This window comes from Meleagris gallopavo, chromosome 6, assembly GCF_000146605.3.
Source record: "Meleagris gallopavo isolate NT-WF06-2002-E0010 breed Aviagen turkey brand Nicholas breeding stock chromosome 6, Turkey_5.1, whole genome shotgun sequence".
Classification (NCBI taxonomy): domain Eukaryota; kingdom Metazoa; phylum Chordata; class Aves; order Galliformes; family Phasianidae; genus Meleagris; species Meleagris gallopavo.
In genome coordinates this window covers 18,442,264-18,464,820 of record NC_015016.2, presented here as the reverse complement: position 1 = coordinate 18,464,820, position 22,557 = coordinate 18,442,264, and the positions used below count along the sequence as shown (strand labels likewise).

The window sequence follows — 22,557 nt, the reverse complement described above, 5'->3', positions numbered from 1 at the left end:
TTTTTTTTTTGTAGCTGAGAAAAGACTGCTCCGATATTCCGGGGAGGGGGGTGGAGGGGGGTGGGGTGAGGGGGACAATATCATCATCTATATATAGAAATTGTTCCTCATCAAAATCATCATATTTTAAAATGAATTTCAAATCTACTGTATATTCAAGTTTTCTTTTAAGTAGTACCAGATTGTTTAAATATCTAGCTACTTTATCAGACTGCAATGAACTTAATGATCATAAAAACTTTGAATTGTGATAAGGGCCAGCAAGAATATGAAACAGTCAAGAGTATGAAAAGTTATGTACTCAGGACAGTCTGATCTAAGGAGCTGGGCTTTCTCCCAGGTTTCGTTGAAACATATCTTCTAAGATTGATGGGATTGGTAAGGGCAGAGTCATAATGCAGGTATCTTTTAACTCTGAAGAAATCAATATATTCTGCCACACAGCAATTAAATGTATAACTCTGCTCGTGCACATGTATGAAACTTGACAGAGTAGGTACGGAAAAGAGTAATGGCAAATCTGATTACATACCCTTTTTTTCTAGTAGTCAATTCTGCTGCTTTTGAATAGTGGACACATATTGAAAAATGAAAGATAGATTTTCCACAAATACAATCTGAAATACTAGTATTTTAAGACAAGATAAAACACAAATTCTAAGTTAAACAAAACAACTGTCATTTTATCTACAACTGTATTCATCTCTAATAAGAGAAAATTTCTTTTTAATATTCCTGTAACTTTTAAGGCCTGACACAAGTAGTATGATAATACAGTATTTTTTTCAACTTTCATTTCACAATGAACTATATCAGCTAGAATACCCAGGAGAAAGGGAAAACTTCAAAGCATGGCCCCAAATAATGTAGAGAATAGGTATGGTCTGAATACCAACACAGCCTGAGCTTTAAGTTCAAACAACCTTTTAAGACACTTCCTGAGAAATACCTTTTTTAATTAATTGAGTTCATCTCAGGGGTAACAATATTGTAAAGGTAGGTTCCAAATCTAACTAGTTCTTTTCTGTACATTTTTTATATTCTGAGTAACAGCTTGGGCACTGGGGATGATTCAGAAGCACCCTCACTACCTTATCATCTCCAGTGAATAAATTCTAGAAACAACATCAAAAAAAAAAAAAAAAAACTTTCAGAACCTCATAATTAGGAGTTTATTGTTCAGTTTAATCAGCAGGGAAAAGAAGGTTGATTTAAGAAACACTGTCTGTATGTGAAAGAGGAAGTTCTCCCTTCATAAAAATATAAAAATATTCATTTTTAGAATATAATGAGACTAGATAATGATGGCAATATAGTACTCCTGCCTTAGCAGGCTTATCTCTAGTAGAAAACAGGGATATTCCAGCCTTAAAACAGAAATGTCCTATTCAGAATCATCAATTTTCACAAAGATTTATTCACTCAAGCAAGAATGCCTAGATAACGTAGTTTTCCAGAAGCTCTTATTGAGATAACTGTGGTCTTAGGAGGGGGTGGCTGAAGCATCCCAAACTTCCAAACAAGGTGTATACTAGAGTAGAACTTCTTGGGTAGCACTTGCTACCCAAATAAAAGTATGCAAAGAAAAGCTCAAAAGTAACTGACTCTGATATAGATACAATGTACACAATTTTATCTTTTATACTCCTGTTTTCATTCTAGAGGAAAATGGCAATAGTTTCTCCAGTTGCTCCTTACACAGGATTCTACACCTTTATCCATTGTGAATTGCTTCACCTTTTTCATACTTCATACTTCAAGTATTTTCTTTACCTTGATTCTTCATTAGCCATTCAAATTCTTGTAATGACATCCATTTGTTCAAACTAATTCTTTTGACATTTCCCTATGCCGTGTGTATGTCATTATCCTAGATTTTGTATTATACTTAATAGCAAGAAAATGCGTAAAAAATGAATTCACAGTTCTGTAATGTTGATGCAAATATCTTTTCTCTATTTTTTTAAACAAGATCATTTTCAAGAAGCTATAGGTTATATAAATAAAGGAGCATTTGCTTATCCCTTCAGTTTTAGCCTTAGTGTATAGACAGGAAATTAATAGGCTTTTCCATTAGAATTAGCTTTTTCTACACTGAAGCCTTATTCTGTTATTTTTTTTTTTTTCATGGAATTTTGCAACATAGGAGAGGGTTTATGAAACTGAAATGTAGTTAATTTGTCCAGTCTAAAGCATACTGAGATCACAGGCATTATTTTACTGAAGGAACTGAAATCATTTGGTGGTAACAGCTTGTTGTCATACTAACTACCAACGTGGCCTGAATTGAAAGAGGATCCCTACTGAGATTGTTACCAGAACTCATTCATTAACTCCCTCTCCTTGTTCTCGTCTGCTTTGCAGCTGTAGCCAGGTGAGAATTAACAGGGCAGTTTACATCAGGCAGATGGTAGATTCCCCAAGACAACTCTATTTAAAGAGTAAGGATGAGAAACTAGTAACTGGATAACAAGCTTGGGGCAGATGGGAAATACAGAGATTCAGGATTTAGTATACTTCGAATTTACGTTTGCTCCTGGGTGAGTGTCAGTGGAGGGGAGAAGTACAGAGTCTCTCAGGGGTTATTGTCAGTTATTGTCCTAGTTTCAGCAAAACAGTACTGATTATACACCAGTGTTTTGATGGGTGATGAGAGTATTCTGTGTGCCAGACCTACCACTACCTTTATGGTTTGATCAAAAAGTCTCCTTCCTTATCATAGTCTTTCCTTGCAACCCATTTCCTAGTACTGCCAGCTACTATGAAGTTACTGCACAGTTTACTATTTTCTCTAATGTTAACTTTTTGTCTTCCTTTTAAATGATTACATTAAGACATATTTCCACCATGCAAAATATGTCTTCCTTCAGCAAGCAAGAGGTATAAACACACTAGCTTAATGCATTTGCAGCTTGGTATTCTATGGTATCTGGATTCCGAAGGAGTTGTGTTGTGCTTGTGGGTTTTTTCTTCATTTACTTGAAAATTCCTATTTGCTATTTTATCTACCAAGAGAAATGTAGATAAAATGTTCTTCTTTTGCACTCTGTTCATTCACACTTTTTGTCAGAGTAAACAGTAAGACTCTATTAGTAACCATACAAGTAGTGGATATAATGCAAAATACAAAGATTCAGCTTTTGCATTTCTTATTGAAATAGTTATCGTAATAATATAGAGCACTTAATTAAAAAATTACAAATTTTTTTTTTTTTTTCCCCTAAAAGTAATCAAGAGCTAAACACGTGATACTGTTATGATACCCTGTTGGTACCCTCCATTGTGGGATTAGAGAACTCAGGAACATGAGCTATTTTTGTCTCTTCTGAGTGGCTAGGAAGTTTTCCATCAATACCTAAAACTCTCATTCTGCCAGTGACTGTAATTCCTGGTGAAATATAGATAAAACCCAAAAACATGCATGGAAACATCAAAATTAAAATGTAGTCTGGTTCTTCAATGTTAAACACAATATCTATTTATAGATACCAGCACAGACTGTGTATTTGGAGATATAATTTCTGCTTGAAAATTTTTAAGATTTTAATGTAATTTGAAAAAATATGCATAGATCTCTTCTTTAAGTAAAGATAATTTGATTGAAAAAAATGTATCAACTTCTCTCCTGTTTGCAAATTACACTTCTCTTTGACTGGAATGATATCTTTCTTCTATCATGAAACTTGAATGTTTTGAATGTGTAGGTTATCCTAAAAATTTAGTATCTGGCTGGAAATGATCTTTTCATCAGTTCTTCCTCCTTTGGTCATTTGTTTGTCTATACTCTCAGATCCTAGTGCCTTTAGAAGAACAGAATATTTCCATCAATTTCAATTTAGGTCTTCGTATAAGGTCTGAGCAATTAAAAAGAATTGTGGGATTTATAACATATTCTGATGCTAACATTTGCCAGCTTAGAATGTCTATATATTTTCATTTCAGATAATGAATATAACAATGTGCTCCTCTGTGCACCTGCTTGAGATAGCTCAGTTTATTCTAACTGCATGCACACTTATTGCTATGTTATTGCACACCCTGGAAGGAAGGATCACAGAATAAAATACTGTAGTTAAGAAAATTAAGCATTGTACTCCTGTATTAACGGTCATCTGCTTAAACATCTCTCTAGCTGCCTCATACTATGCTATAAATAAGATAAACAGAAACAGGATCTGTTCATATTCATTTCCATCTTCATTCATCATGTAAATGGTTACTCATTCCATGTAGTGTTAGCTCTAAAGCGGAAAAAGAATTTTTCACTTTAAAAATTTGTGTTCATATTCCTTTAATATCTACTTTCAAGCAAGGAAAGAAAATTTGAGCATCATCAACAGTTTTTTATGACCTTTTAATATACACTGTGAAAACATAGTCCTTAGTTACAATAACTAGAATTTCTATCCTTATATAATTCAGAGGATAGGGATATTCCATTTTAGTTTTATTTTGTTTTATTGCAGATATGAAGGATGTACAGCATCGACAAAGTTTAGGTTCCACACTTGAGGCATTTCATTTCTCCTGCTGGAATGGTTAATTAAAAGTCTTCCAAGAACAAAATAAATAAAAGCAATATTTAATATTAATAGTCATTTTGAGCATTTTCCAATCTATACTGCCAAGCAAGCTTTACGTCAACTTTTGTTTCTTCCCTATTTTTGCAATTCTATTTGATTTCAGAACAGAATCTCTGTTAATTCAGAACAGCCCATGCCTTCGCAGTTCACCTTTTCCAAAGCCCAGGCAGCTCACAGGTGCTCGTATGCATTCATTCTTGATTAATCAATCTCGCAACTTGGTAGAACGCACAGCAGGAGCATTCTAATATTGCCATGAATTGCACTCATTTGTATACATACTATGAAAGAACAGTGTTTCTGATAAACCCATCTATGTTTTCTTTGAAAAGTATTGGTTACTGTTTATTGATCTCTAATTTTAAATGTTTATTTTACTATTGAAGTAGTAGTATTTATTGCTCACACCTGAAAGACTGCTGCTTTGTCTGCAAGTTTTGTGTGTTTTTCCAGCTACAACTTTTCTCCAAAAGTAAGTGTTCCTTCTTCATTACCTTTTTTTAAAATTCTGTTTATCAAATGAATGTGCCCATAGTATGTAATTTGTTAAACTGTGGTGGAGGGGGAGGAGGGGAGAAAAAAGTAATATTGTAACAATGTCTATTTCACATATTTTGTTTAATTATTTATTTGACATTAATTACATGCATGGGAAATATCTAACATACTTCTGAAGTTAGTTCTTATTCATCTTGGAAATTGAAGAGGAATTTGCAGACAGCCATATGAACTTCTGAAGACTAAACTGTTTCAAATTCACCTTGGTAGGATGCAAATTTTCTATGTAAAGTTTCAATATTCCAATAAGCACACTTGTACCTCCAATCCAGGATTTATCTGTTTATTTGGAAAGACACACTTTTTTTTGTTTGTTTGTTTGCTTATTTTGTAGTGCTGTATATTCTTACAGAAAATCAAGTACTTTGGTGCCTTCTTCTTGCAACAATAGGACACTCATTTAACTGTAAAGCATCAAGGACTACTTTATATGTAAATCACCTGGAAATACAGGTTGTACATGTGTGATGGGAAAGGGGAAAGGGGAAGTAGGTAAAATTAATCACAGTCATCTTCCTCTCAATTTAGATTTTGGGAAAATCATTGTTCTTTCCTCAGTATCCTTCCCACATTTAGAAGGTGAGGTTAAAATAGTTAGTCAATTAGAGACATGCAAGCGCAAGAGAAAATGACTAAAAGTTTTATAACGCTATTTTTAAACTGTGTCTTTACACCAAATAAGTTCTTGCTGAGAAAATGCAGAGGTCAGCTCAAAAAATATAATGCAGTCTTCCAAAATTAGTAATTTTTGCTAATCCTAAAACATTGTATGTAATTCATAATAGGATTACTTTCTGTTTTATTGGTCTGCATTAGAATTAAGGTAATTTCATTACTTATGTTTCTATACTTAGAAATGGTTCCAATAAAACCAAATAATATTAATTTATAAATATGTTTAGTGTTATTTGTATTTGAAATATATCAAAACATAACAGCAATAAAATTTAAAACAAAAGGACTATATCCTTTTATTATATACCATCAGAAGAAACTGCCCTGCTTGATTAATACAAAATGAAGTTAATAACAAAAAGAAGGAGGCCAGCTTGTGCTGTGTCTTAAGCAACAGGTTATTCTAAGCAAGGAACAGCAATTCATTCATCTGGAGATTGAAGAGTTCTGATCAAGACTCATAGATGCTAACTCATTAATTTTAAATAAATAAATGAAAGTAAGTACAGGAAAATTTCCCTCTGTGTGATGCTTCAGAAACCACAGAGCAAACCCAATTTGTTTTACTCAGGTAAGTTATTTTTTTTTTCAATTGAGTGAGAGGGCAGTCTTGAACAAGTAGACTTGCAATTCAAAAGAATTACATCTGAAATCGATGTAAGTAGATAGCTCTGAAAGTAGTACTTCCTATTAATTTCCATAGAAACTGCAACAAAGGGCACAAAAACACTATTTGACAGAGGAAATCTCAGCTACAAAACACTTGTTTTCAAAACACTCATTTTCAACATAGTCATCACTGTTAGCTGTGCATTTTAGACAGTGGAAAGCAAGAGTTTGCACGAGGCGGTTGTAAAAGTATTCACCAGTGGAGGTGACCCACTATTTCACAGCTGCTATGAGAGCATCATTGCTGAAATGTACCACTCACCACTTCACTGTTCTCACATCCACTGTATGGCCTCCATAAATGTTCAGTAAACATCAGCGAATGTAATTGAGTGCCATTTTTTCCTCATGCTCCTTTGCTCATGACACACTTTTGCTTCATATGCACTTCTATGCCAGATGCCATTTTGTCAGATTGCTCCTCTGCTGCCATCTGTTGTATGGAAACAAGATGTAATGGGATATTGGTGGGAAGATCTGAATGTGACTGCCATGGCACCAGTATCTGTGTCTGAAGTTATGGGCAAACATAATAAAATAAGAGGCATTATTTTCAGAGTGGTCCTCAGAATAGGATAGCAAGGGATGTCTGATTTTGTACTCTGTAAAGCAGACACTTCAGCATATATACCAACTTTATTCATCTACTAGTACAGAAGAGCATAGAAGGTATCATGTAGGAAGATAAAGTAATATTTGTGTAAGCTGTCTAGGTACAACAATCAGTTCAAAGTCCTAGATCAAAGCCTTTACACTAATGCACACAGCATGACAAATAAGCAGCAGGAGTTGAAAACAATGATGTGCTTGGATAATTATGATCTGGTTGCTATCATAGAAACGTGATGGGACAAATCTCACAACTGGTATACTGTGATTAAGGGATACAGGCTCTTCAGAAGGGATAGACAGGGTATGTTGTATACAGTCCGCAGATGCTATTAGATAGTGCCTACTTGCATGTTTAAATGTATTAATATCCTGAATGGAGACCTTGATCATTACAGAAACTCCTCCAGACAGTTCCAACCTTAGGACTGATGAAATTGTACATGGAAAACATGCTTGCAATTATTCAGTGGATATTGTTCTTGCAAATGTGAAATTGATCATATAGGATCATGAGTCATTTAGGTGCAAGGATCCAGCAAAAAGTGCTTCAGGAACTTTCATTCAATCCAACTGGAGTCACTGTTGCTCTGGATATTGTGACTGTCACTGGTTGAGCAGCAGCTAAACTGTCCTGCTTAAGCAGGATGATGTGCAAGAAATACCAATGATTTCATTTTTTCACACTCTGTGTCAATGTTAATTTGAGCATATTTAATTAAAATAATGAGGAAAAGAGTAGAGAAGGATGGTTTTAAGTACTTAGCAAGTGGATTGGCACAGTTTATATTCTTCATACGTAAGATAGGTTTTTCATTTCACAGGCATTTGCAGCTGCTTTCAAATAGTCACATGTCTGTATGAAGATATTAGACTTAACAGCAACTTAAAAGCTTTTTTGTGTGTGTGAGAGGAATTTTATTTCAGGAACAGTATTTATGGCTTTTAATTTAAACATGGTTGCAACAAAGAAAGCAGAAAGAGACCCAATTTTTATGCATTGCTGGTTTAGTTTCCTGAAGTAAAAAATGGCTCTTGAGTCATGCAATACTCCAGTCTTTCAGTACTGTCTTTTATATTATTGGTAAGTGAGAGAAATTTAATTTAACTAGAGGTTTATGCTTCTAAAGCAAATTTGATTTTGCAATTGTCTCAGTGATTTTTATGATTCTAAACTTCTGTATGCAACTGACTGCAGAGACTTCAAAACGCAACAATATCATAACTATGGAAAGGGGTCAGGTCCAGTGACTTCTATGACATTAGTAACAGCCCAAGGAAAACTGACGATTACCTTGAGCTTGAAATGTAACATTCATCCCAAAATAATTCAGTAGTATCCTGCGAAGGATAGTGTGGTTTTGACCTCAAATGTTACTCCTTCGCCAGTTGTCCTAGACCACTCTAAACTGCCCACTAGTGATGCTCTAAAAGCAGCACGTAATTGCAACAAATGCAGGATGTTTTCTTCTAGATGTTACTACTAGCCTAAGGCTCTCTGAAAGGCTTTCTTGTCTAGATGTCATTTCTCTTGTAGTTTTACTAGTTTTCACCTTGTTTGTACAAATCAAATGTATTTCACTTGATTTTTGTCAACAAATTAATTAATCACCTTCCACCATCTGTTTGTTGTCAGCTTCTGTATACATGAAGATTCTATGACGGAACAGTACACAGCTTTTTCTTCTGCTGTTCACCATTTTGAATCCAAACCAGCAATTTCCAACTAAGTTCTTTCCAATCTTAGGATTGTGGTACTTTTATGTACAAACGGATGGAGTCCCGTTATTTCTGAAGAAGTACAGAATTTCCAAGACAATTTGGAGACTGACTAATCAAGGTCATTTTACAGGCATTAGTTTTGAAACAGGTAGCAAAAGTGATTTATAAACATTCAGAAGGTCATAGCTGAATTTCAAGGAGTATAAAACATTTTTAGTTTGAAACATAAGCCACAGCAGCTGCCAACTTTTGATACAAAAACAATCATTCCTAAAACTCCTTTCAGCAGATTAGAAGTATAAATTACTTTCTTCTCTACTCAAATTCACATTTTACTTTGTTGCATAGACTTGCCTGATATTATTCAAAGTTCTCCTTTCAGTGATGATTCTTCATTTTAATATTTTATTTACCAACTTATACTGTTGTATGGATTTAAAAAAATACATAAATTTTGGGGTTTATAACACTTTTGTATCAATTTATTCCCTCACTAAAACATATCAGAAATCTTGAAACTACAAGCAGTCCGAAATAAACTTAGGAAAGTTTTCAGCATCTGTTCTTCCAATACTGCTTTTCACTAGGAATATTATAAATTTTTCTCCAAGATTTCCTTGCAAATGGAGAAATTTATTTACAGTTCAACCTATCAAAATTACTCTGAGCCAACAGAGACTTGTAATAAGAGCATTAACAAGCACTTTCTGTTTACCAACAAGAGCAGTATTCGTTGCCTTCTTTGATCACTGTTCCTGCAGCCCTACAGGGAAAAGGATTTTCAGGAAAAGTATATGGTTTGCTTAAAGTGGTAAAGGGATGAACTAGTCTGTCTGATTACAAAAAACAAAAACAAAAACAAACAAACAAAAAAACACCTTTATGTATTCTAATTGTGACATTTACCATAAATATCCTATCACATTCATTGCTCTTATATAACCACTCAAATGATTATTACCACTGATTTTTCATTGTTTGTCTCAATATGAACAAGACTTTATAACATGCAAGGACTGTAAATATTAAATTTGTCCGAGCCTCTTCAACAGTTCAAATTTCATAGAATCATAGAATGACTTGGGTTGGGAGAGACCTCAAAGATCATCTAGATCCAATCCCTCTTCCATGAGCAGGGTTGCCAACCACTAGTTCAAGCTTCCCAGGAACCTATCAAGTCCGGCCTTGAACGTCGCCAGGGATGGAACATCGACAGCTTCTCTGGGAAGACTGTTTCTGTGCCTCACCACTCTCTAAATGAAGAATTTCTTCCTAACACCTAACCTAAACCCCCTTTCTCAGTTTAAATCCATTTCTCCTTGTGCTGTCACTAACTACCTAAGTAAAAAGTCAGTCCTCCTCCTGCTTGTGCACAAGCTACTTGGGTAACTTGGAGATCTATTCTTATTTTCCATCACTTTTTTACCCCTTCTCTTGAAGATGCTATTGTTGAGAATGAATTTATTGTAAAACAGTGATATTTACCTGTCAGGGACTTCACTGTTGTGTCCTATTCTCTTTGTCCCTCTAAAGGAAAAACAGATAAAAAGATATTTCATAAAAGAATCCATCACTTTTCTTTTTGGTACAGTCCTTTCCAATATTCCCTGGTGCTTTAGGATTTAAGCTCTTTCTGGAAGGAGTTTTATGCTAGTATTTGTCTACAGAGTGTCTACACTATTGTTCATTTTTTGTTTGTTTTTTATTTATTTTAATTAATAATAAAATAAAGGAAGGTATCCAAGATTCTTCTCTATTAATAATGGGTTAAGTGTGATCCAGTCCTCTTTCCTGGTAGCTGCTGTTGATACATAAGGACTCTTTCCATCTATCCCTTCACACACAAATGAGCCAGTATGTTTGAATTCGTTACTGAGATATTAGTGGCTACATGGTATACATAAAAGCACTCTTGTGCTCTCTTTTATAGTTAATTATGTTTTTGCTTAAATTCTCCTTTGAGAATAAATGATTTAACCCCCAAGCTACCTAGAGCCTTGTGAATTATGCTCACGCCTCACTTTTTGATTATGGTAATGCTACTGATACCATCAGCACAATAATTAATAGCAGGTTTTGTCAATTTTCTGCTCGAAAAATCCTCCTCGAGCCTTACCTACATCTTACCACATCACACAGGATTACATTCTTTCCCTTCTCCTTTTAACGTTCTTTCACTTTTCTTGTCTGCATCTGAATATCTTGAGCTTAATTTTAAATTGTCCTTATTTCTTTCATCTGCAAGCAAAAGAAATAGAGTATGGGGGGACCCCAAGGCTTCTGCTTACTCATTTTCAGTGTTTAGTAATGTTTTACCAGTAAATCCTTCCCAAAATAAATAAGGGTACTCTGGAACAATTTGTTTTTCAGCTGCATCTTGAAACAGCCAGTGCACAATAGGTTAAACAAAGCTATTGACAATTTCAATTTACAGCCAGCAGCAGAGAAAATTTTAATAGAGAAAAACAGGAAATATCCACAGCAAGACCCCCATTATCTGACAAATTATTTGCTTTCAAAATGTATTAAAATCACGCAGATCTTTGCAGGACTGTCTGTAGCACAACACTTACCTGCCTCCTGGCAACACAGTTACAAAGGCGAAGTGTGTCTCATTCCACTTGTGATATTATAATGAGATGTGAGCCTACATTAAAGAGTAACATGTTTGTTTTCTGTGTGAAATTCCCCAGGTATTCCAGGATGCCAAGCAGCCTTTCTATCTGTCTGTTCTATTGTTAGCATGTTTCATAAATCTAACTCAAATGCAGCTGAATCTTTTCCTTTACAAAGCATTAGTTTTGAATCTAAGCAGCCATCACATGCATAAAATGGTTAATTACGTTGTGGCTTTCAAAAGCAATCTTAGTTTAAATCATTTGCTATTCTGTGAGGAAAGGGTCACCTATGCACCATAACTACAAAGGGAAGGAGGCATTTCTGCTGTCTGTTCTGTCTCCATTTTGAGTTCAGGCTGCCTGCTGATTATTTTGCATTCACTTCTCTAAAAAGCTTATTAATGTGGTCTAGAGGGAGACTGTCAGAAATGGCAGAGTGAATCAAGGGATTTTCCTTCAACATCCAAATGACATGCTGCAGCAAGAGAATTAAACAGATGACTAACCAGTGCCCTTTTGTCTGCAGATGAAGATGGGATTGCCAACTTGTAAACCAGAGACTGACATTTGGGTGGATTAAATTGTCCTGTTATTGTACTGCTAGTTTCTAATCACTGGTGCTTTCTTGTTCTCAAGTGCCTCAGCTGAAAGCCTTCTCAGTTCTCTAAGAATTGTTTGCTGAAACCCTCAGCAGAGCTTTTGCTGTAAACATTTATCCATAGAGAAGTACCGCTCTGAAGCTGACTGAGGAGAGTAGTTGGCTTCTAGGTATTTAATTAAAACATTAAGTAGAAAAAAGCTTTAGTGTCAACATTCACAAGTGCTTTACTATAGCTGTGGGTTCTTATAATTGAGTTTTCCTGCAAATGCTTTTTTCCCTCTTTCCTTCTCTAAGAGCTGGAATAGCTTGAGGTTCGCTTTGCCTCATGCTGTTAGTTGTGGCTTTGAGACTGTGCCCCATGCTGTCATCCTCTGGATTCTTTCAATCTGGTTGTTAGCTTTAATTTCTAAAATCAAGATTGGATGGCAACAAGGGGCTCTAATGAAGAGTGGAAAGAAAAAAGTCATTTATTAAACAGCATTAAGAATTCTTATTTGCAGCAGCACATAATGTGGTCAAGCTAATCTGTTCTGATTTTGTAAGCTGTCAGATGCTTTTCACTTTGCAATTAATATTAACAGGAAGAATACACTGTTCAGGAATCAAAGGTACAATGACACCTATAGCAGTTCTGCCCAGGTATACTTTTGCCATGATTCAGATGCTTTGTCATTTAGAAAAACAGACTGCACCTTCCCGTGAACATTGTCATTAGAAAATACTGTGCTCACACAATTAATTGTTGTCAGTTAGTTCATCAAGTTTCTACTTTCAAGAATACTGCTTTATTTAAATTAGACAAACAAGCAAACAAACAAACAAAAAAAACAACCAGTCTTGTATCTTCCAGATTGGAACTAATAGCAGAGTAATATCCTTTCACAACACTTCTGAATTAGATCTGTAGAGAGTATGCTTTTCTTCCAGCACTCTGGGAAATCTCAGTTCTACTACCTCAAATGGTCCATGCATTTTACATCTTCAACATAATGAGTTAAATAAGAAGTTGTTGTCCCTGAAGAAAGCAGGGAGGTGAAGATTTAACATAACATCTTAAGTCATAGAGACAACTTTTCTGAGATCGTAAGCCACTGTTTCCGAGTTGTCCCTGGTATTCTGCATATAGAAGTATAGAATCTGTAGGTTACATAAATTAAAAGAACTTGTTAAGAAACATTCTGAGATGTCTACTTTTGTAGTTATTCTTGCTTTTACCTTAATCCTCACTTCCCTACCTCGGACAAACAGAAATTAAAGGGAAAATTTTGGTACAGCATACTTTAATATAGCCAGCTACCTGTTCACAGCCACTTTACAATCAATATATTTCACACACTTCAATTAGAAAGGAAATTCAGGTTTAGGCTGGTACGAAGCTGCCAGCTGTGTGGTGTGTTGCTGGAGCTCTGGGTTTCTGGAGCCTTGGCCTTGCCTCCCTCCCTAGCCTGTGGTGCATTGCAGCTGGCAGCACAGCTCCTTTGCTGCAGCTGGCTGATTCCCCCTAACTATTCCTGACATCAGGAGACAAAGTGTGTTTGCAGTTCTTTATAAAGTATTTACAAAAAGCCCTGGAACCCAGGGTATTACTCTATTAAGCAACACAGTTATGCTGTATAGACATAGCATGAATTAGCATGACACAACTACTGCATCCAAACTCAATTCCTTGTGACCCTCAGCCATTTCACTGCAGTGATAGATATATAGAAAAGCACAACAACAGTGTTACCACTCATATGCTAGGAGATCATCCTATTATGATGTATGTTCACAATAGTTACCATTCAAAATCAAAGCAGTAAATCATTTCTTTTTGTTATTGTATTTACTGTGAGAATAACCATATACTTTCACCATCATCCCAAGCCTTTACTACTTTGATTTGCATAACTCCAAAAAACATTGCAGATACTTTTTGAATCTGTTAAATAAGCTTTTGAAGTACTATTACAAGATGAATCAGTCACATAAACAACTTAAACAACAAGATTTATTATTATTGTTTCATTCTGTAAAAAAGGAAACAATGCCAATACTAGAATATCTTGAGAGAAAAATCTTTGAAAACTTTGAAAATGTTTCTTTGGAAGGTGGAAATAACAAGTAAACATACAATAGAGAACAAAATTGAAAAAGAGAGAAAAACTCAATAGAATTAATTTAGTTGCAGAAAGTATACTAATTCTGTTCAACTAAATTCTCCTCTCTTTACACCTGCACACACACACAGACACACAGACATATGTTGTATTGTCAGAGAAATGCATATCCTTTTTTGCATCAATTTATGAGCTAGCTTATTAAGATTGGAATGCCTGAGTAAACATTTACTTCTCCCTTCCCCCACTTTCCAAGAACTGCATTTTCTGTCAAAGATCTGCAAGAAGGAAAAAGAACACTGGCTGAAGACTGCTATTTTTCTTTCTTTTTGTTGCTATTATTAACTACTATTTTTAATAAAATAAAAATTAATCTACAAAAACATGACTCTATTTGAAAATTTCTCAAAAAGAAAATTCTGAGCAAAATAATTTCACAATAATAAATGAAAATTAAAAAGCGATATTTATTCTGAGATTTAAGTGTAGGAAATAATTAGGAGAGACAGTACAATATGCATTCTTACAATTATTTTAAAAAATATATATGATTTATGATTTGATGAAAAGTTATGAACTTATGTTTATAAGTAAATTAATTTAATTTCGATATATGGTTTTGATTGTGATAAAAAGTCCTGTCTAAACTGTGGAAAATATTTTACAATGCATTAATAAAAATGGATGATATCTCTTTAAAACTTGTATTAGCAAGCTGGAGAAGTCATTAGTACACAGCTGTAACCCTAAGAGCGTAGACTTGAAAGAACTGTTTATTTTCTGCCTTGCAGCTGTGTGTAAAACCCACTGAGAGAAACTTGTTACCAATTACTGGTTTAGAGGCTTCAAGTAAAGACAGCAGGTACCAAGAGAGTAAAACAGTCTAGCACATAAATAACTATAAAACACTGAAATTTCTTAAGAACAGTTGTTGAAGGAAAGGAGAAGAAATATAAATGCTGAAAAGAAAAGGAAGGGATAAAAGGAGGGAAGAAGGAAGGGAAGGAAAGAAGAAAGGAAGACAAAGCAAAGTGAAAGCAAGAGATGAAGAGGAGAAACAGTTAACTGAGATAGAGAAGGAAGGTTTTGCTTCCATTTGCAAACATCAGATCAATACTTGCAATCCAAGAAAGCAATGCAATTCAAATAATGTCCCAGTATTTGTAATAACCAATTGGAAAGTCACACCTATACAACATAATGTAAATGAAGAATATATTGCAAAAGGAAAGAACATTTAAAGAGTGCAAGAGAAATTATTAACATGAACGACTGCAAAGAAAAATCCAATTCTGACTTGGGAGAGATTTTATCAATCAGTGAAAATAACGTGATTTTGTTAGCTGAAAAAAAAAAAAAAAGCAGAATGTTTCAGGTCACACATACACACAAAAAAAGGATTATTAAATGAGAAACAACTGATAATCCTGAAGTGAATAAGATAAATGAGCAAAGTGAGAAAAACTCGGAAAAGTCATGTACAGGTAGGAGTATAGAGGTAGTCTGATATGCTCTATAGCAGTTGTGCCCAACCCATGGCCCACTAGCTGCATGCAGCCCTGGACGTCTAGTAATGCTGCCCCACAGTATCTTAAACCGTTAACATTACTATGTGATGTTTAGTATTGTTTTTTCATGATTCAATTGTGTGTAGCTCAAGTGCAGTCTGCACAGGCAACAGTGGAAAACTGGATGGAAGGGTACAGTGCAGTGTTAATTCCACTTCTCCCACCTGCCACACACACTCAGTTGAATCAAAATTCTGTGTGTATTAAACATCACATGCGCTTGTGTCACTTGGTGAGTAAAACACACTAATTGCCAATAATAATATTTCAGCCCACTTATATCTGCCAGTAAAGATGTATTTTTTTGTTACTAAGAAGACATGCAGGTTTTCTTATTTCTCTATTAAACTTGAGCCTGTGTTATTTCAAAAAATAAGTCAACACATTTGGTGGAAGAAATATCCAGAACATGTGTGTAGTGCTGACAGATTTCATTGTCTCAAAAGAAAGCTGAACCCAAAAAGAGAAAAAAGAAAAAAGACGAAGGAAGGATGAAGGAAGAGTGTTCAACAATAAATGAACAGATGTCAGCAGATTTGTCGACACAAATAATAAGGTGGTATGCTTAATTTGTAAGGAAATAATATCATTTTTCAAAGATTACAATTTGAAAAGACACTATATGAAAAAACATGCTGTTTAATTCAGTGCTTATCAAGGAATGTTTTGTAAAGATAAAATAGAGGAACTGAAAAAATGTCTGTCATCTTTACAAATTTTTTAAAATATTACAACTCAAATGGACTCTATTATTAAAGCTAGTTATATGGTAGCAAAACAGATGGCAAAAAAGAACAAAACCACATATTGAAGGTAAGTTTATTAAGCAGTGTATGGAAAGCAAGTCATATACAATTAGTACTGATGAAAAATAGATTTTTCTAAAATCTTTTTTAAAATCACCAAAATACAGTTCAGGAAAACTGAAGATATAGGAAAATCTACTGAATGAAATTTGGGGAGTAAAGTTACTAATTTCAAACTTCATACTTTGGTGATGAAAGAACAGATGCTACAGATATGGATCAACTTGCCATTTTTATTAAAGTTATGTGGGCAAAGATAATGTCATGAAGAAATGCTTCTTTGGTGCTATTTTAAGGCAAAACTACATCTCTTTATTTGTATGAAGTGGTAAAAATTACATTAAAGTGATTTTATTTAACCTTTGTCATCACATCTGGTATACCTACTGATGGCAGCGTGTGTGGTGATGGCTGGTAAAAAAAAGTGGGGCTTTTTTAAAATCATTAGAACCTGGGGGTTATAAAATTAATAGAACATGATGCAACTGCCACCAGCAATTCACGTTTGATGAAATAACCCTGCAACATACAACAAGAAAATTTATGTATGAAAATTTTAACAATAGATAACGTCATGCAAATCATTATCAAAGCCGTGAATTTCATATAATCTAGGGGATTGAAGCATCACTGATTCCAGGAGTTCCTTGAAAGTATGGATGCTATTTATGGGGACATCGTTTACTTTTCTAGAGTAAGGTAGCTAAATTGGGGTAAAATGCCAAAAAGATTTTATGATCAGGAATTCTTCATAAAATCTACCACTTTGGTTAGCTTTGTTCATAATACCTTCAGCAAAAAAAACAAAGAGTGATAATTTCTCTAACCATTTGAATGTGATACACAAATGAGCCTCAAACTTCTTTCTTCAGATTTTGGTCTACTTCTTCCTTTCTTCCCCCTCTCATTTATGGATGACTGCCAGTTTCATATAATCCTTGCATTCAGAGCAAGCAAAAGCTAGATATTGTGCTCAGAACTGGTAAAAAAGAGAATATTGTGGGTATTTTCTCTTCTCTTTTACATCCTCACATTAACAGGATGAAGTCCAGCTGCTTGTACATTATGTTTCTAAAGCAATTTTCATCAGAGGAGCTCAAAGTGCTGAACAAATATAAGCCCTATAATACTCCATGGAAAAGAAGACTTTCTACTGTATTTCTGCCCATTCAAACATAGAAAGGGAAAGAAGTTTGAAGACAAAGTCCAGTTCAGTGAGATATTAAGCAGAAAGCAAAAAGAATCAGAATCTGTTAAAACATTAAGCTTCTAAATCAGGTTGCTCTTGTCCCTATCCAACCTGGCCTTGAATGCCTTTAGGGTTGGGACATCCACAACTTCTCTGGGCAGCTTTACCAGTGCTTCACCACCCTCTGAGTAAAGAATTTCTGTGTAATGTCTAATCTAAACCTCCCCTCTTTTAGTTTAAAGCCATTCCCCTTGTCATATCACTGTGTAAAAAATCCCCCTCCTGTTTATAAGCTCACCTAAGTTTTGGAAGGTTGCAGTGAGGTACCTCCAGAGCCTGCTCTTCTCCAAGCTAAAACAGTTAAAAATTTTATTCTCCATTACACTATGTAAGAAAATGTCTTGAAACAGAAGAATGATTCCAAAACCTGAATACTGAGCATTAAACATTCTAGAGGAGAAAATTACACTTCCTCATCACCATCGAAAAAGGGCTCAGACTTGCTATTACTTGCCTACAAACCAGCTGCTTTTGGAATAATCTTTTATGAATGTATATGGGGTTTTCTAATCTCGGTTTTCATTTCTTCATCCCTGGGCATCTATACTATCCATGGGTTTGTATAGACTTTTCAGTCTCAGAAGTATCATCAGTATCAAGGCAAAAGAAACAACTATGAGAGGAGTGTTTGATCCACTCACAATCACTATCACAATCAGAATAATATCAGACAATTCAAGAAACATATACAAGGGTTATTATATCAAAGCAGAATACTAAAACAAGAGCTCTGGACAAGACAAAAGACTTGAAGCCACAGGCAGTTTCTAAAATCATATGCCTACTGAAGTCAGCAGGTAGATACTCCCAGTAGGAACTGGCTTGAGCAAACAGAAGAAAAATTCTCCTGTTCGTATGGTCTTCTATTAAAGCACAGTTTAAAATGTCTGTTCTCATATAGACTTACTTTGTTTTTTGGTAACCCATAAATAAAAACTTTAAGTTATTTTTACGTATAAAACGCTGATAAAATTAGAAAAATTAGGCAAATACTGATAACAAAATGAAAGTTCTCACTGCACGTGCTATTTAAACATGTATCACTCATTACATCTGTATATCATAGGCACACATACGTAGTCTTTACATAAGCTACTACTCATGTGACAGAAGGATTTCTGATTATACATGGAAATCATTATGAGAGTAACTGAATTATTTCCAAATTTAAAGGAGCTTTGTAAAGATCGCTGTTGCTTACCCTAAATGCTTTTTATGTGTTTTCCTTTAAGGTGCAAATTGTGACTGCATTGGTTTTAAAGGCTTGCTAAAAGGATATTCCAGTGTTTACTTGAAAGAGGCTGCTTAAATGTTTAATGACATTAGCTCTTTGCAAACGGCATTCATTTCCTGTATATGCAAATTTTCTTAATGTGAAAACCCCATAACAGGTAGAATGTAGAAAGTTAATGAAGCTATGTAATTACTATCACTATAGTGACTGCAGTCCCCAGAGAACAATAATGTGATAAAATACATGGGTTTTGACTTTCTTTGGAAACAACAGCTTATAATTTGAAAATAGATAGTAAAATATTTTCATTATCTTCTGCTGCTTTCTAAAGCAAATGGCAGGTAAAAATAGATTATGCTTTTATTAACTTCAAAAAAGGAAGATAATGTAATTAGGTAACATTTAATTGTATTCTATTTTCCATGACTGGCATTGTTTTGGGTTTAAACTCTTCTTTCAGTCATGCTGTAAAGCCAAATTCAAACTGACTTCAGCTTGAAAATATTTATTTCTAGGAATGGAAAGGTACACATTGAAAATTATTATTTATAACTCTGTAGTATTTAAAAAGAATCAAAATCTAATCACAAACTCTGAATGCCATTTGAAACTAAGATTTAAAGAGCTTTTTTCTGAATTTCAGTGCAAAATTCTAATATGTTTTGCAAACAGTCAGGAAAACAGTCATGAAGAAGTGTTTAATGGGTATATTTACAGGCTATTTTTATTTATTTGCCTGTTTGTTTGTTTGTTTGTTTGTTTATTTATTTATTTATTTATTTATTTATTTATTTATTTACTGATTACAATGAGCACTACGAAGAGAAGAAGAAAGAAGACACAGAAGAGCTCTTTCCTCCAAAAGCACATTGTTGTGGCAGTAGTATGGGACAAGTCCTGGAGCATCAGAAATCAGATTTCTGATTATTCTGAGAAGATTGGAGCTGGCTCACAAAGAGCTTTTCTGGCCTTTCACTCCCTATCCAAGAGAAGAATCTAACTTCAGAATCTAGTCAACCTGAAATCTCTGCAGGATAAGAAAATAGAAAAATAAATAGATAACATAGATTGTCTTCTGGAAATACAGAACGGAATCAGAAATTCCAATAGAGGATTTTTTTCTTCTTTTAGTGGTCCTTAAGCACTTCAGGTAGGTGACCAAGGTTTTCTTCAATCCTTACTTGTATCTTTACCCTTCTTGCACAACTTATTGATCTCAAAGCTGTGGAGATATCATGTCATTTTATTATCTGAATTGATTTTTGGTTTTCTAGATTTCTTGTGTCTCAGAATGGAAATTTTATTCGTATTTTGCTATCATAGAAGATGTATTTTTAAAGGAAAAGGATACTTTATGCCATTGCAGAGTAGTGAACCCTTTCTTAAGTGACAAAATGCTGTCTTAAACAAAATCTCTCATCATCAAAGCATTATTACAGATTCCACCACAGTACTCTCATTTCCCACAATACAATTTTGTGTCAAGTAACACAGAGGTTCTCCTATGTAGTGTGTGCCCTTCCTGCTTTACTTTATGTACAGCTTGCCCACTGTTTAAAGAGATCTAATAAATAATATTTATTTTACTCTATCATCAACAGATTTGCCCTGTGTTTTGCTGACCTTAACATCTAAAACTGTAGTGCCAAGGAAGCTGTAATAGACTGACTCAAAGTAAAGCAAGCAGCTATAAATTAAAGTCAGGGCTCTCATGTGTCATGTTAAGTCAGCAGCAGCAGCTCTTGTAAGAAATGTCCTGCCTGACCAACTTCATCTCCTTCTATGACCATGTGACCCACTTGATGGATCAAGGAAAGGCTGTTGACATAGACTGATGCAAGACTAGACTTCAGCAAATCTTGTGACGCTGCTTCCCATAGTATTCTGGAGAAGCGGGCAGTCCATGACTCAGATGGGGAGCAGTATTGAGATGTAGTTAAATCCAGTTGATGACTGATCATGAGTGCTTTTCCCTAGGATACTGGGGCCCATTCTGTTTAATATCTTTATTGATGATGTGGATTAGGGAATTGAATAAACCATCAGTAAGCTTGTAGATGAAACAAACTTGAAATGAAGTGTTGATCTTGAATGTAGGAAGGCCCTATAGAGGGACTTGTCAGGCTGGATCGATAGGCTGAGGCCAATGGGATAAAGTTCAACAAGAACAAGTGCCAGGTCCAGCACTTTTGTTGAAACAATCCCATACAACACTACAGACTTGGGGCAGAGTGCCTGGTGTGCTAAGTGGAGTAAAAGGATTTGAGAGTGTTTGTCGATGCTCAGCTGAACATGAGCCAACAATGTGTCCAGGTGGTCAAGAAAGCCACTGGAATCCTGATTTCTATCAGAAATAGTGTTTCCAGAATGAGCAAGAAGGTGAGGGTGTACTTAGCTCTGGTGAGGCCACAGTTTGAGTGAACTTGCGTTCAGTTTTGGGCCCTCCACTACAAGAACAGCGTCAAAGACCTGGAGCACGTCCAGAAAATCTGGTAAAGTGTTTGGAGCACAAGCACTATGGGGAGCAGCTAAGGGAACTGGGGATACCTTATCAATCTCTACAAGTACCTGAAAGGAGGCTGTAGAGAGGTGGATGTTGGCCGCTTCTTCCAAGTAACTAATGATAGGAGAAGTGGGAATGGCCTCAAATTGTGCCATGGAAGGATTAGTTTGGATATTAGGAAGAATTACTTCTGAGAAAGAGAAATTAGACATTGGAATAGGCTGCCCGGGGAACTGGTAGAGTTGCCATTTCTGGAAGCCTCTAAGAAAAGGGTAGATGTGGTACTTAGGGACATAGTTTAGTGGTCAATATTGGTAGTAAGCAGACAGTTGGACTAGATGATCTTAGAGGTCTTTTCCAACGTTAATGATTCTATGATTCTATGATCCCATGTAGCATTACCAGTGGCAGTAACAAGAATTGCACCTTGATATAACATGGTTAAATCATCCTAATGATGAAGCTACAATATCGAGTATTAGCAGCCTGTAATTTTTCCACAAAGGTCAAATCTGACACCTGTTAAATCTAGTGCTGATCTGTGTATTGCAATTGGATGTGGGCTGAGCTCCACAACATGTTCTGGATGCACAACCTGCAGTCCTGTACTAATGGCTGCAATCCAGACTAGAAGGGCAGGTTTTGTCTCTTCCACTCCTCAAACCAGCCTTGAAGGAGACACTGTTATGTAGCTCTGTCCTTGCCCATTAATGGGAAAAGGATATGTACAGGTTATGCATGAGAAGCTTCAAAGTTTCTTGTTCTATAGCAATGGAAATTGGACAGCTAATTTCCTGAAGCACTATCTAAAACCCAGCCACAATGAGCATTTTGCAGTACATCCATTTATTGAATTTCATTTGCATAAAATGTTCACACAGTTGTTAAGCACAAATAAGTCAGTAAAACTCCATGTCAGTTTCTGAACACTTCGCATTGAAGGAAAAAACTGTATTGCTTAGATAAAGTAATTGTTGTGAATTCTTCATCCACCTTAATTTATCATTTACCTCATTGTGAGGATTAATTAATGTCAGTGAAGCAATTATGAAGATGAAAATTG

At 35.1% G+C, this 22,557-nt stretch overlaps 1 protein-coding gene across 1 annotated transcript in view; it reads right to left on the bottom strand.

Annotated features, from left to right (window-relative positions):
- Window positions 1-21,649, bottom strand: part of NXPH1 (neurexophilin 1) — a 125,263-nt gene extending 103,614 nt beyond the window's left edge. Inside the window, exon 1 of the mRNA XM_003207099.3 lies at window positions 21,419-21,649. Within this exon, the coding sequence (XP_003207147.2) occupies window positions 21,419-21,649 (231 nt within the window). The remainder of the gene's footprint in view (window positions 1-21,418) is intronic.
- Window positions 21,650-22,557: the final 908 nt, after the last annotated feature.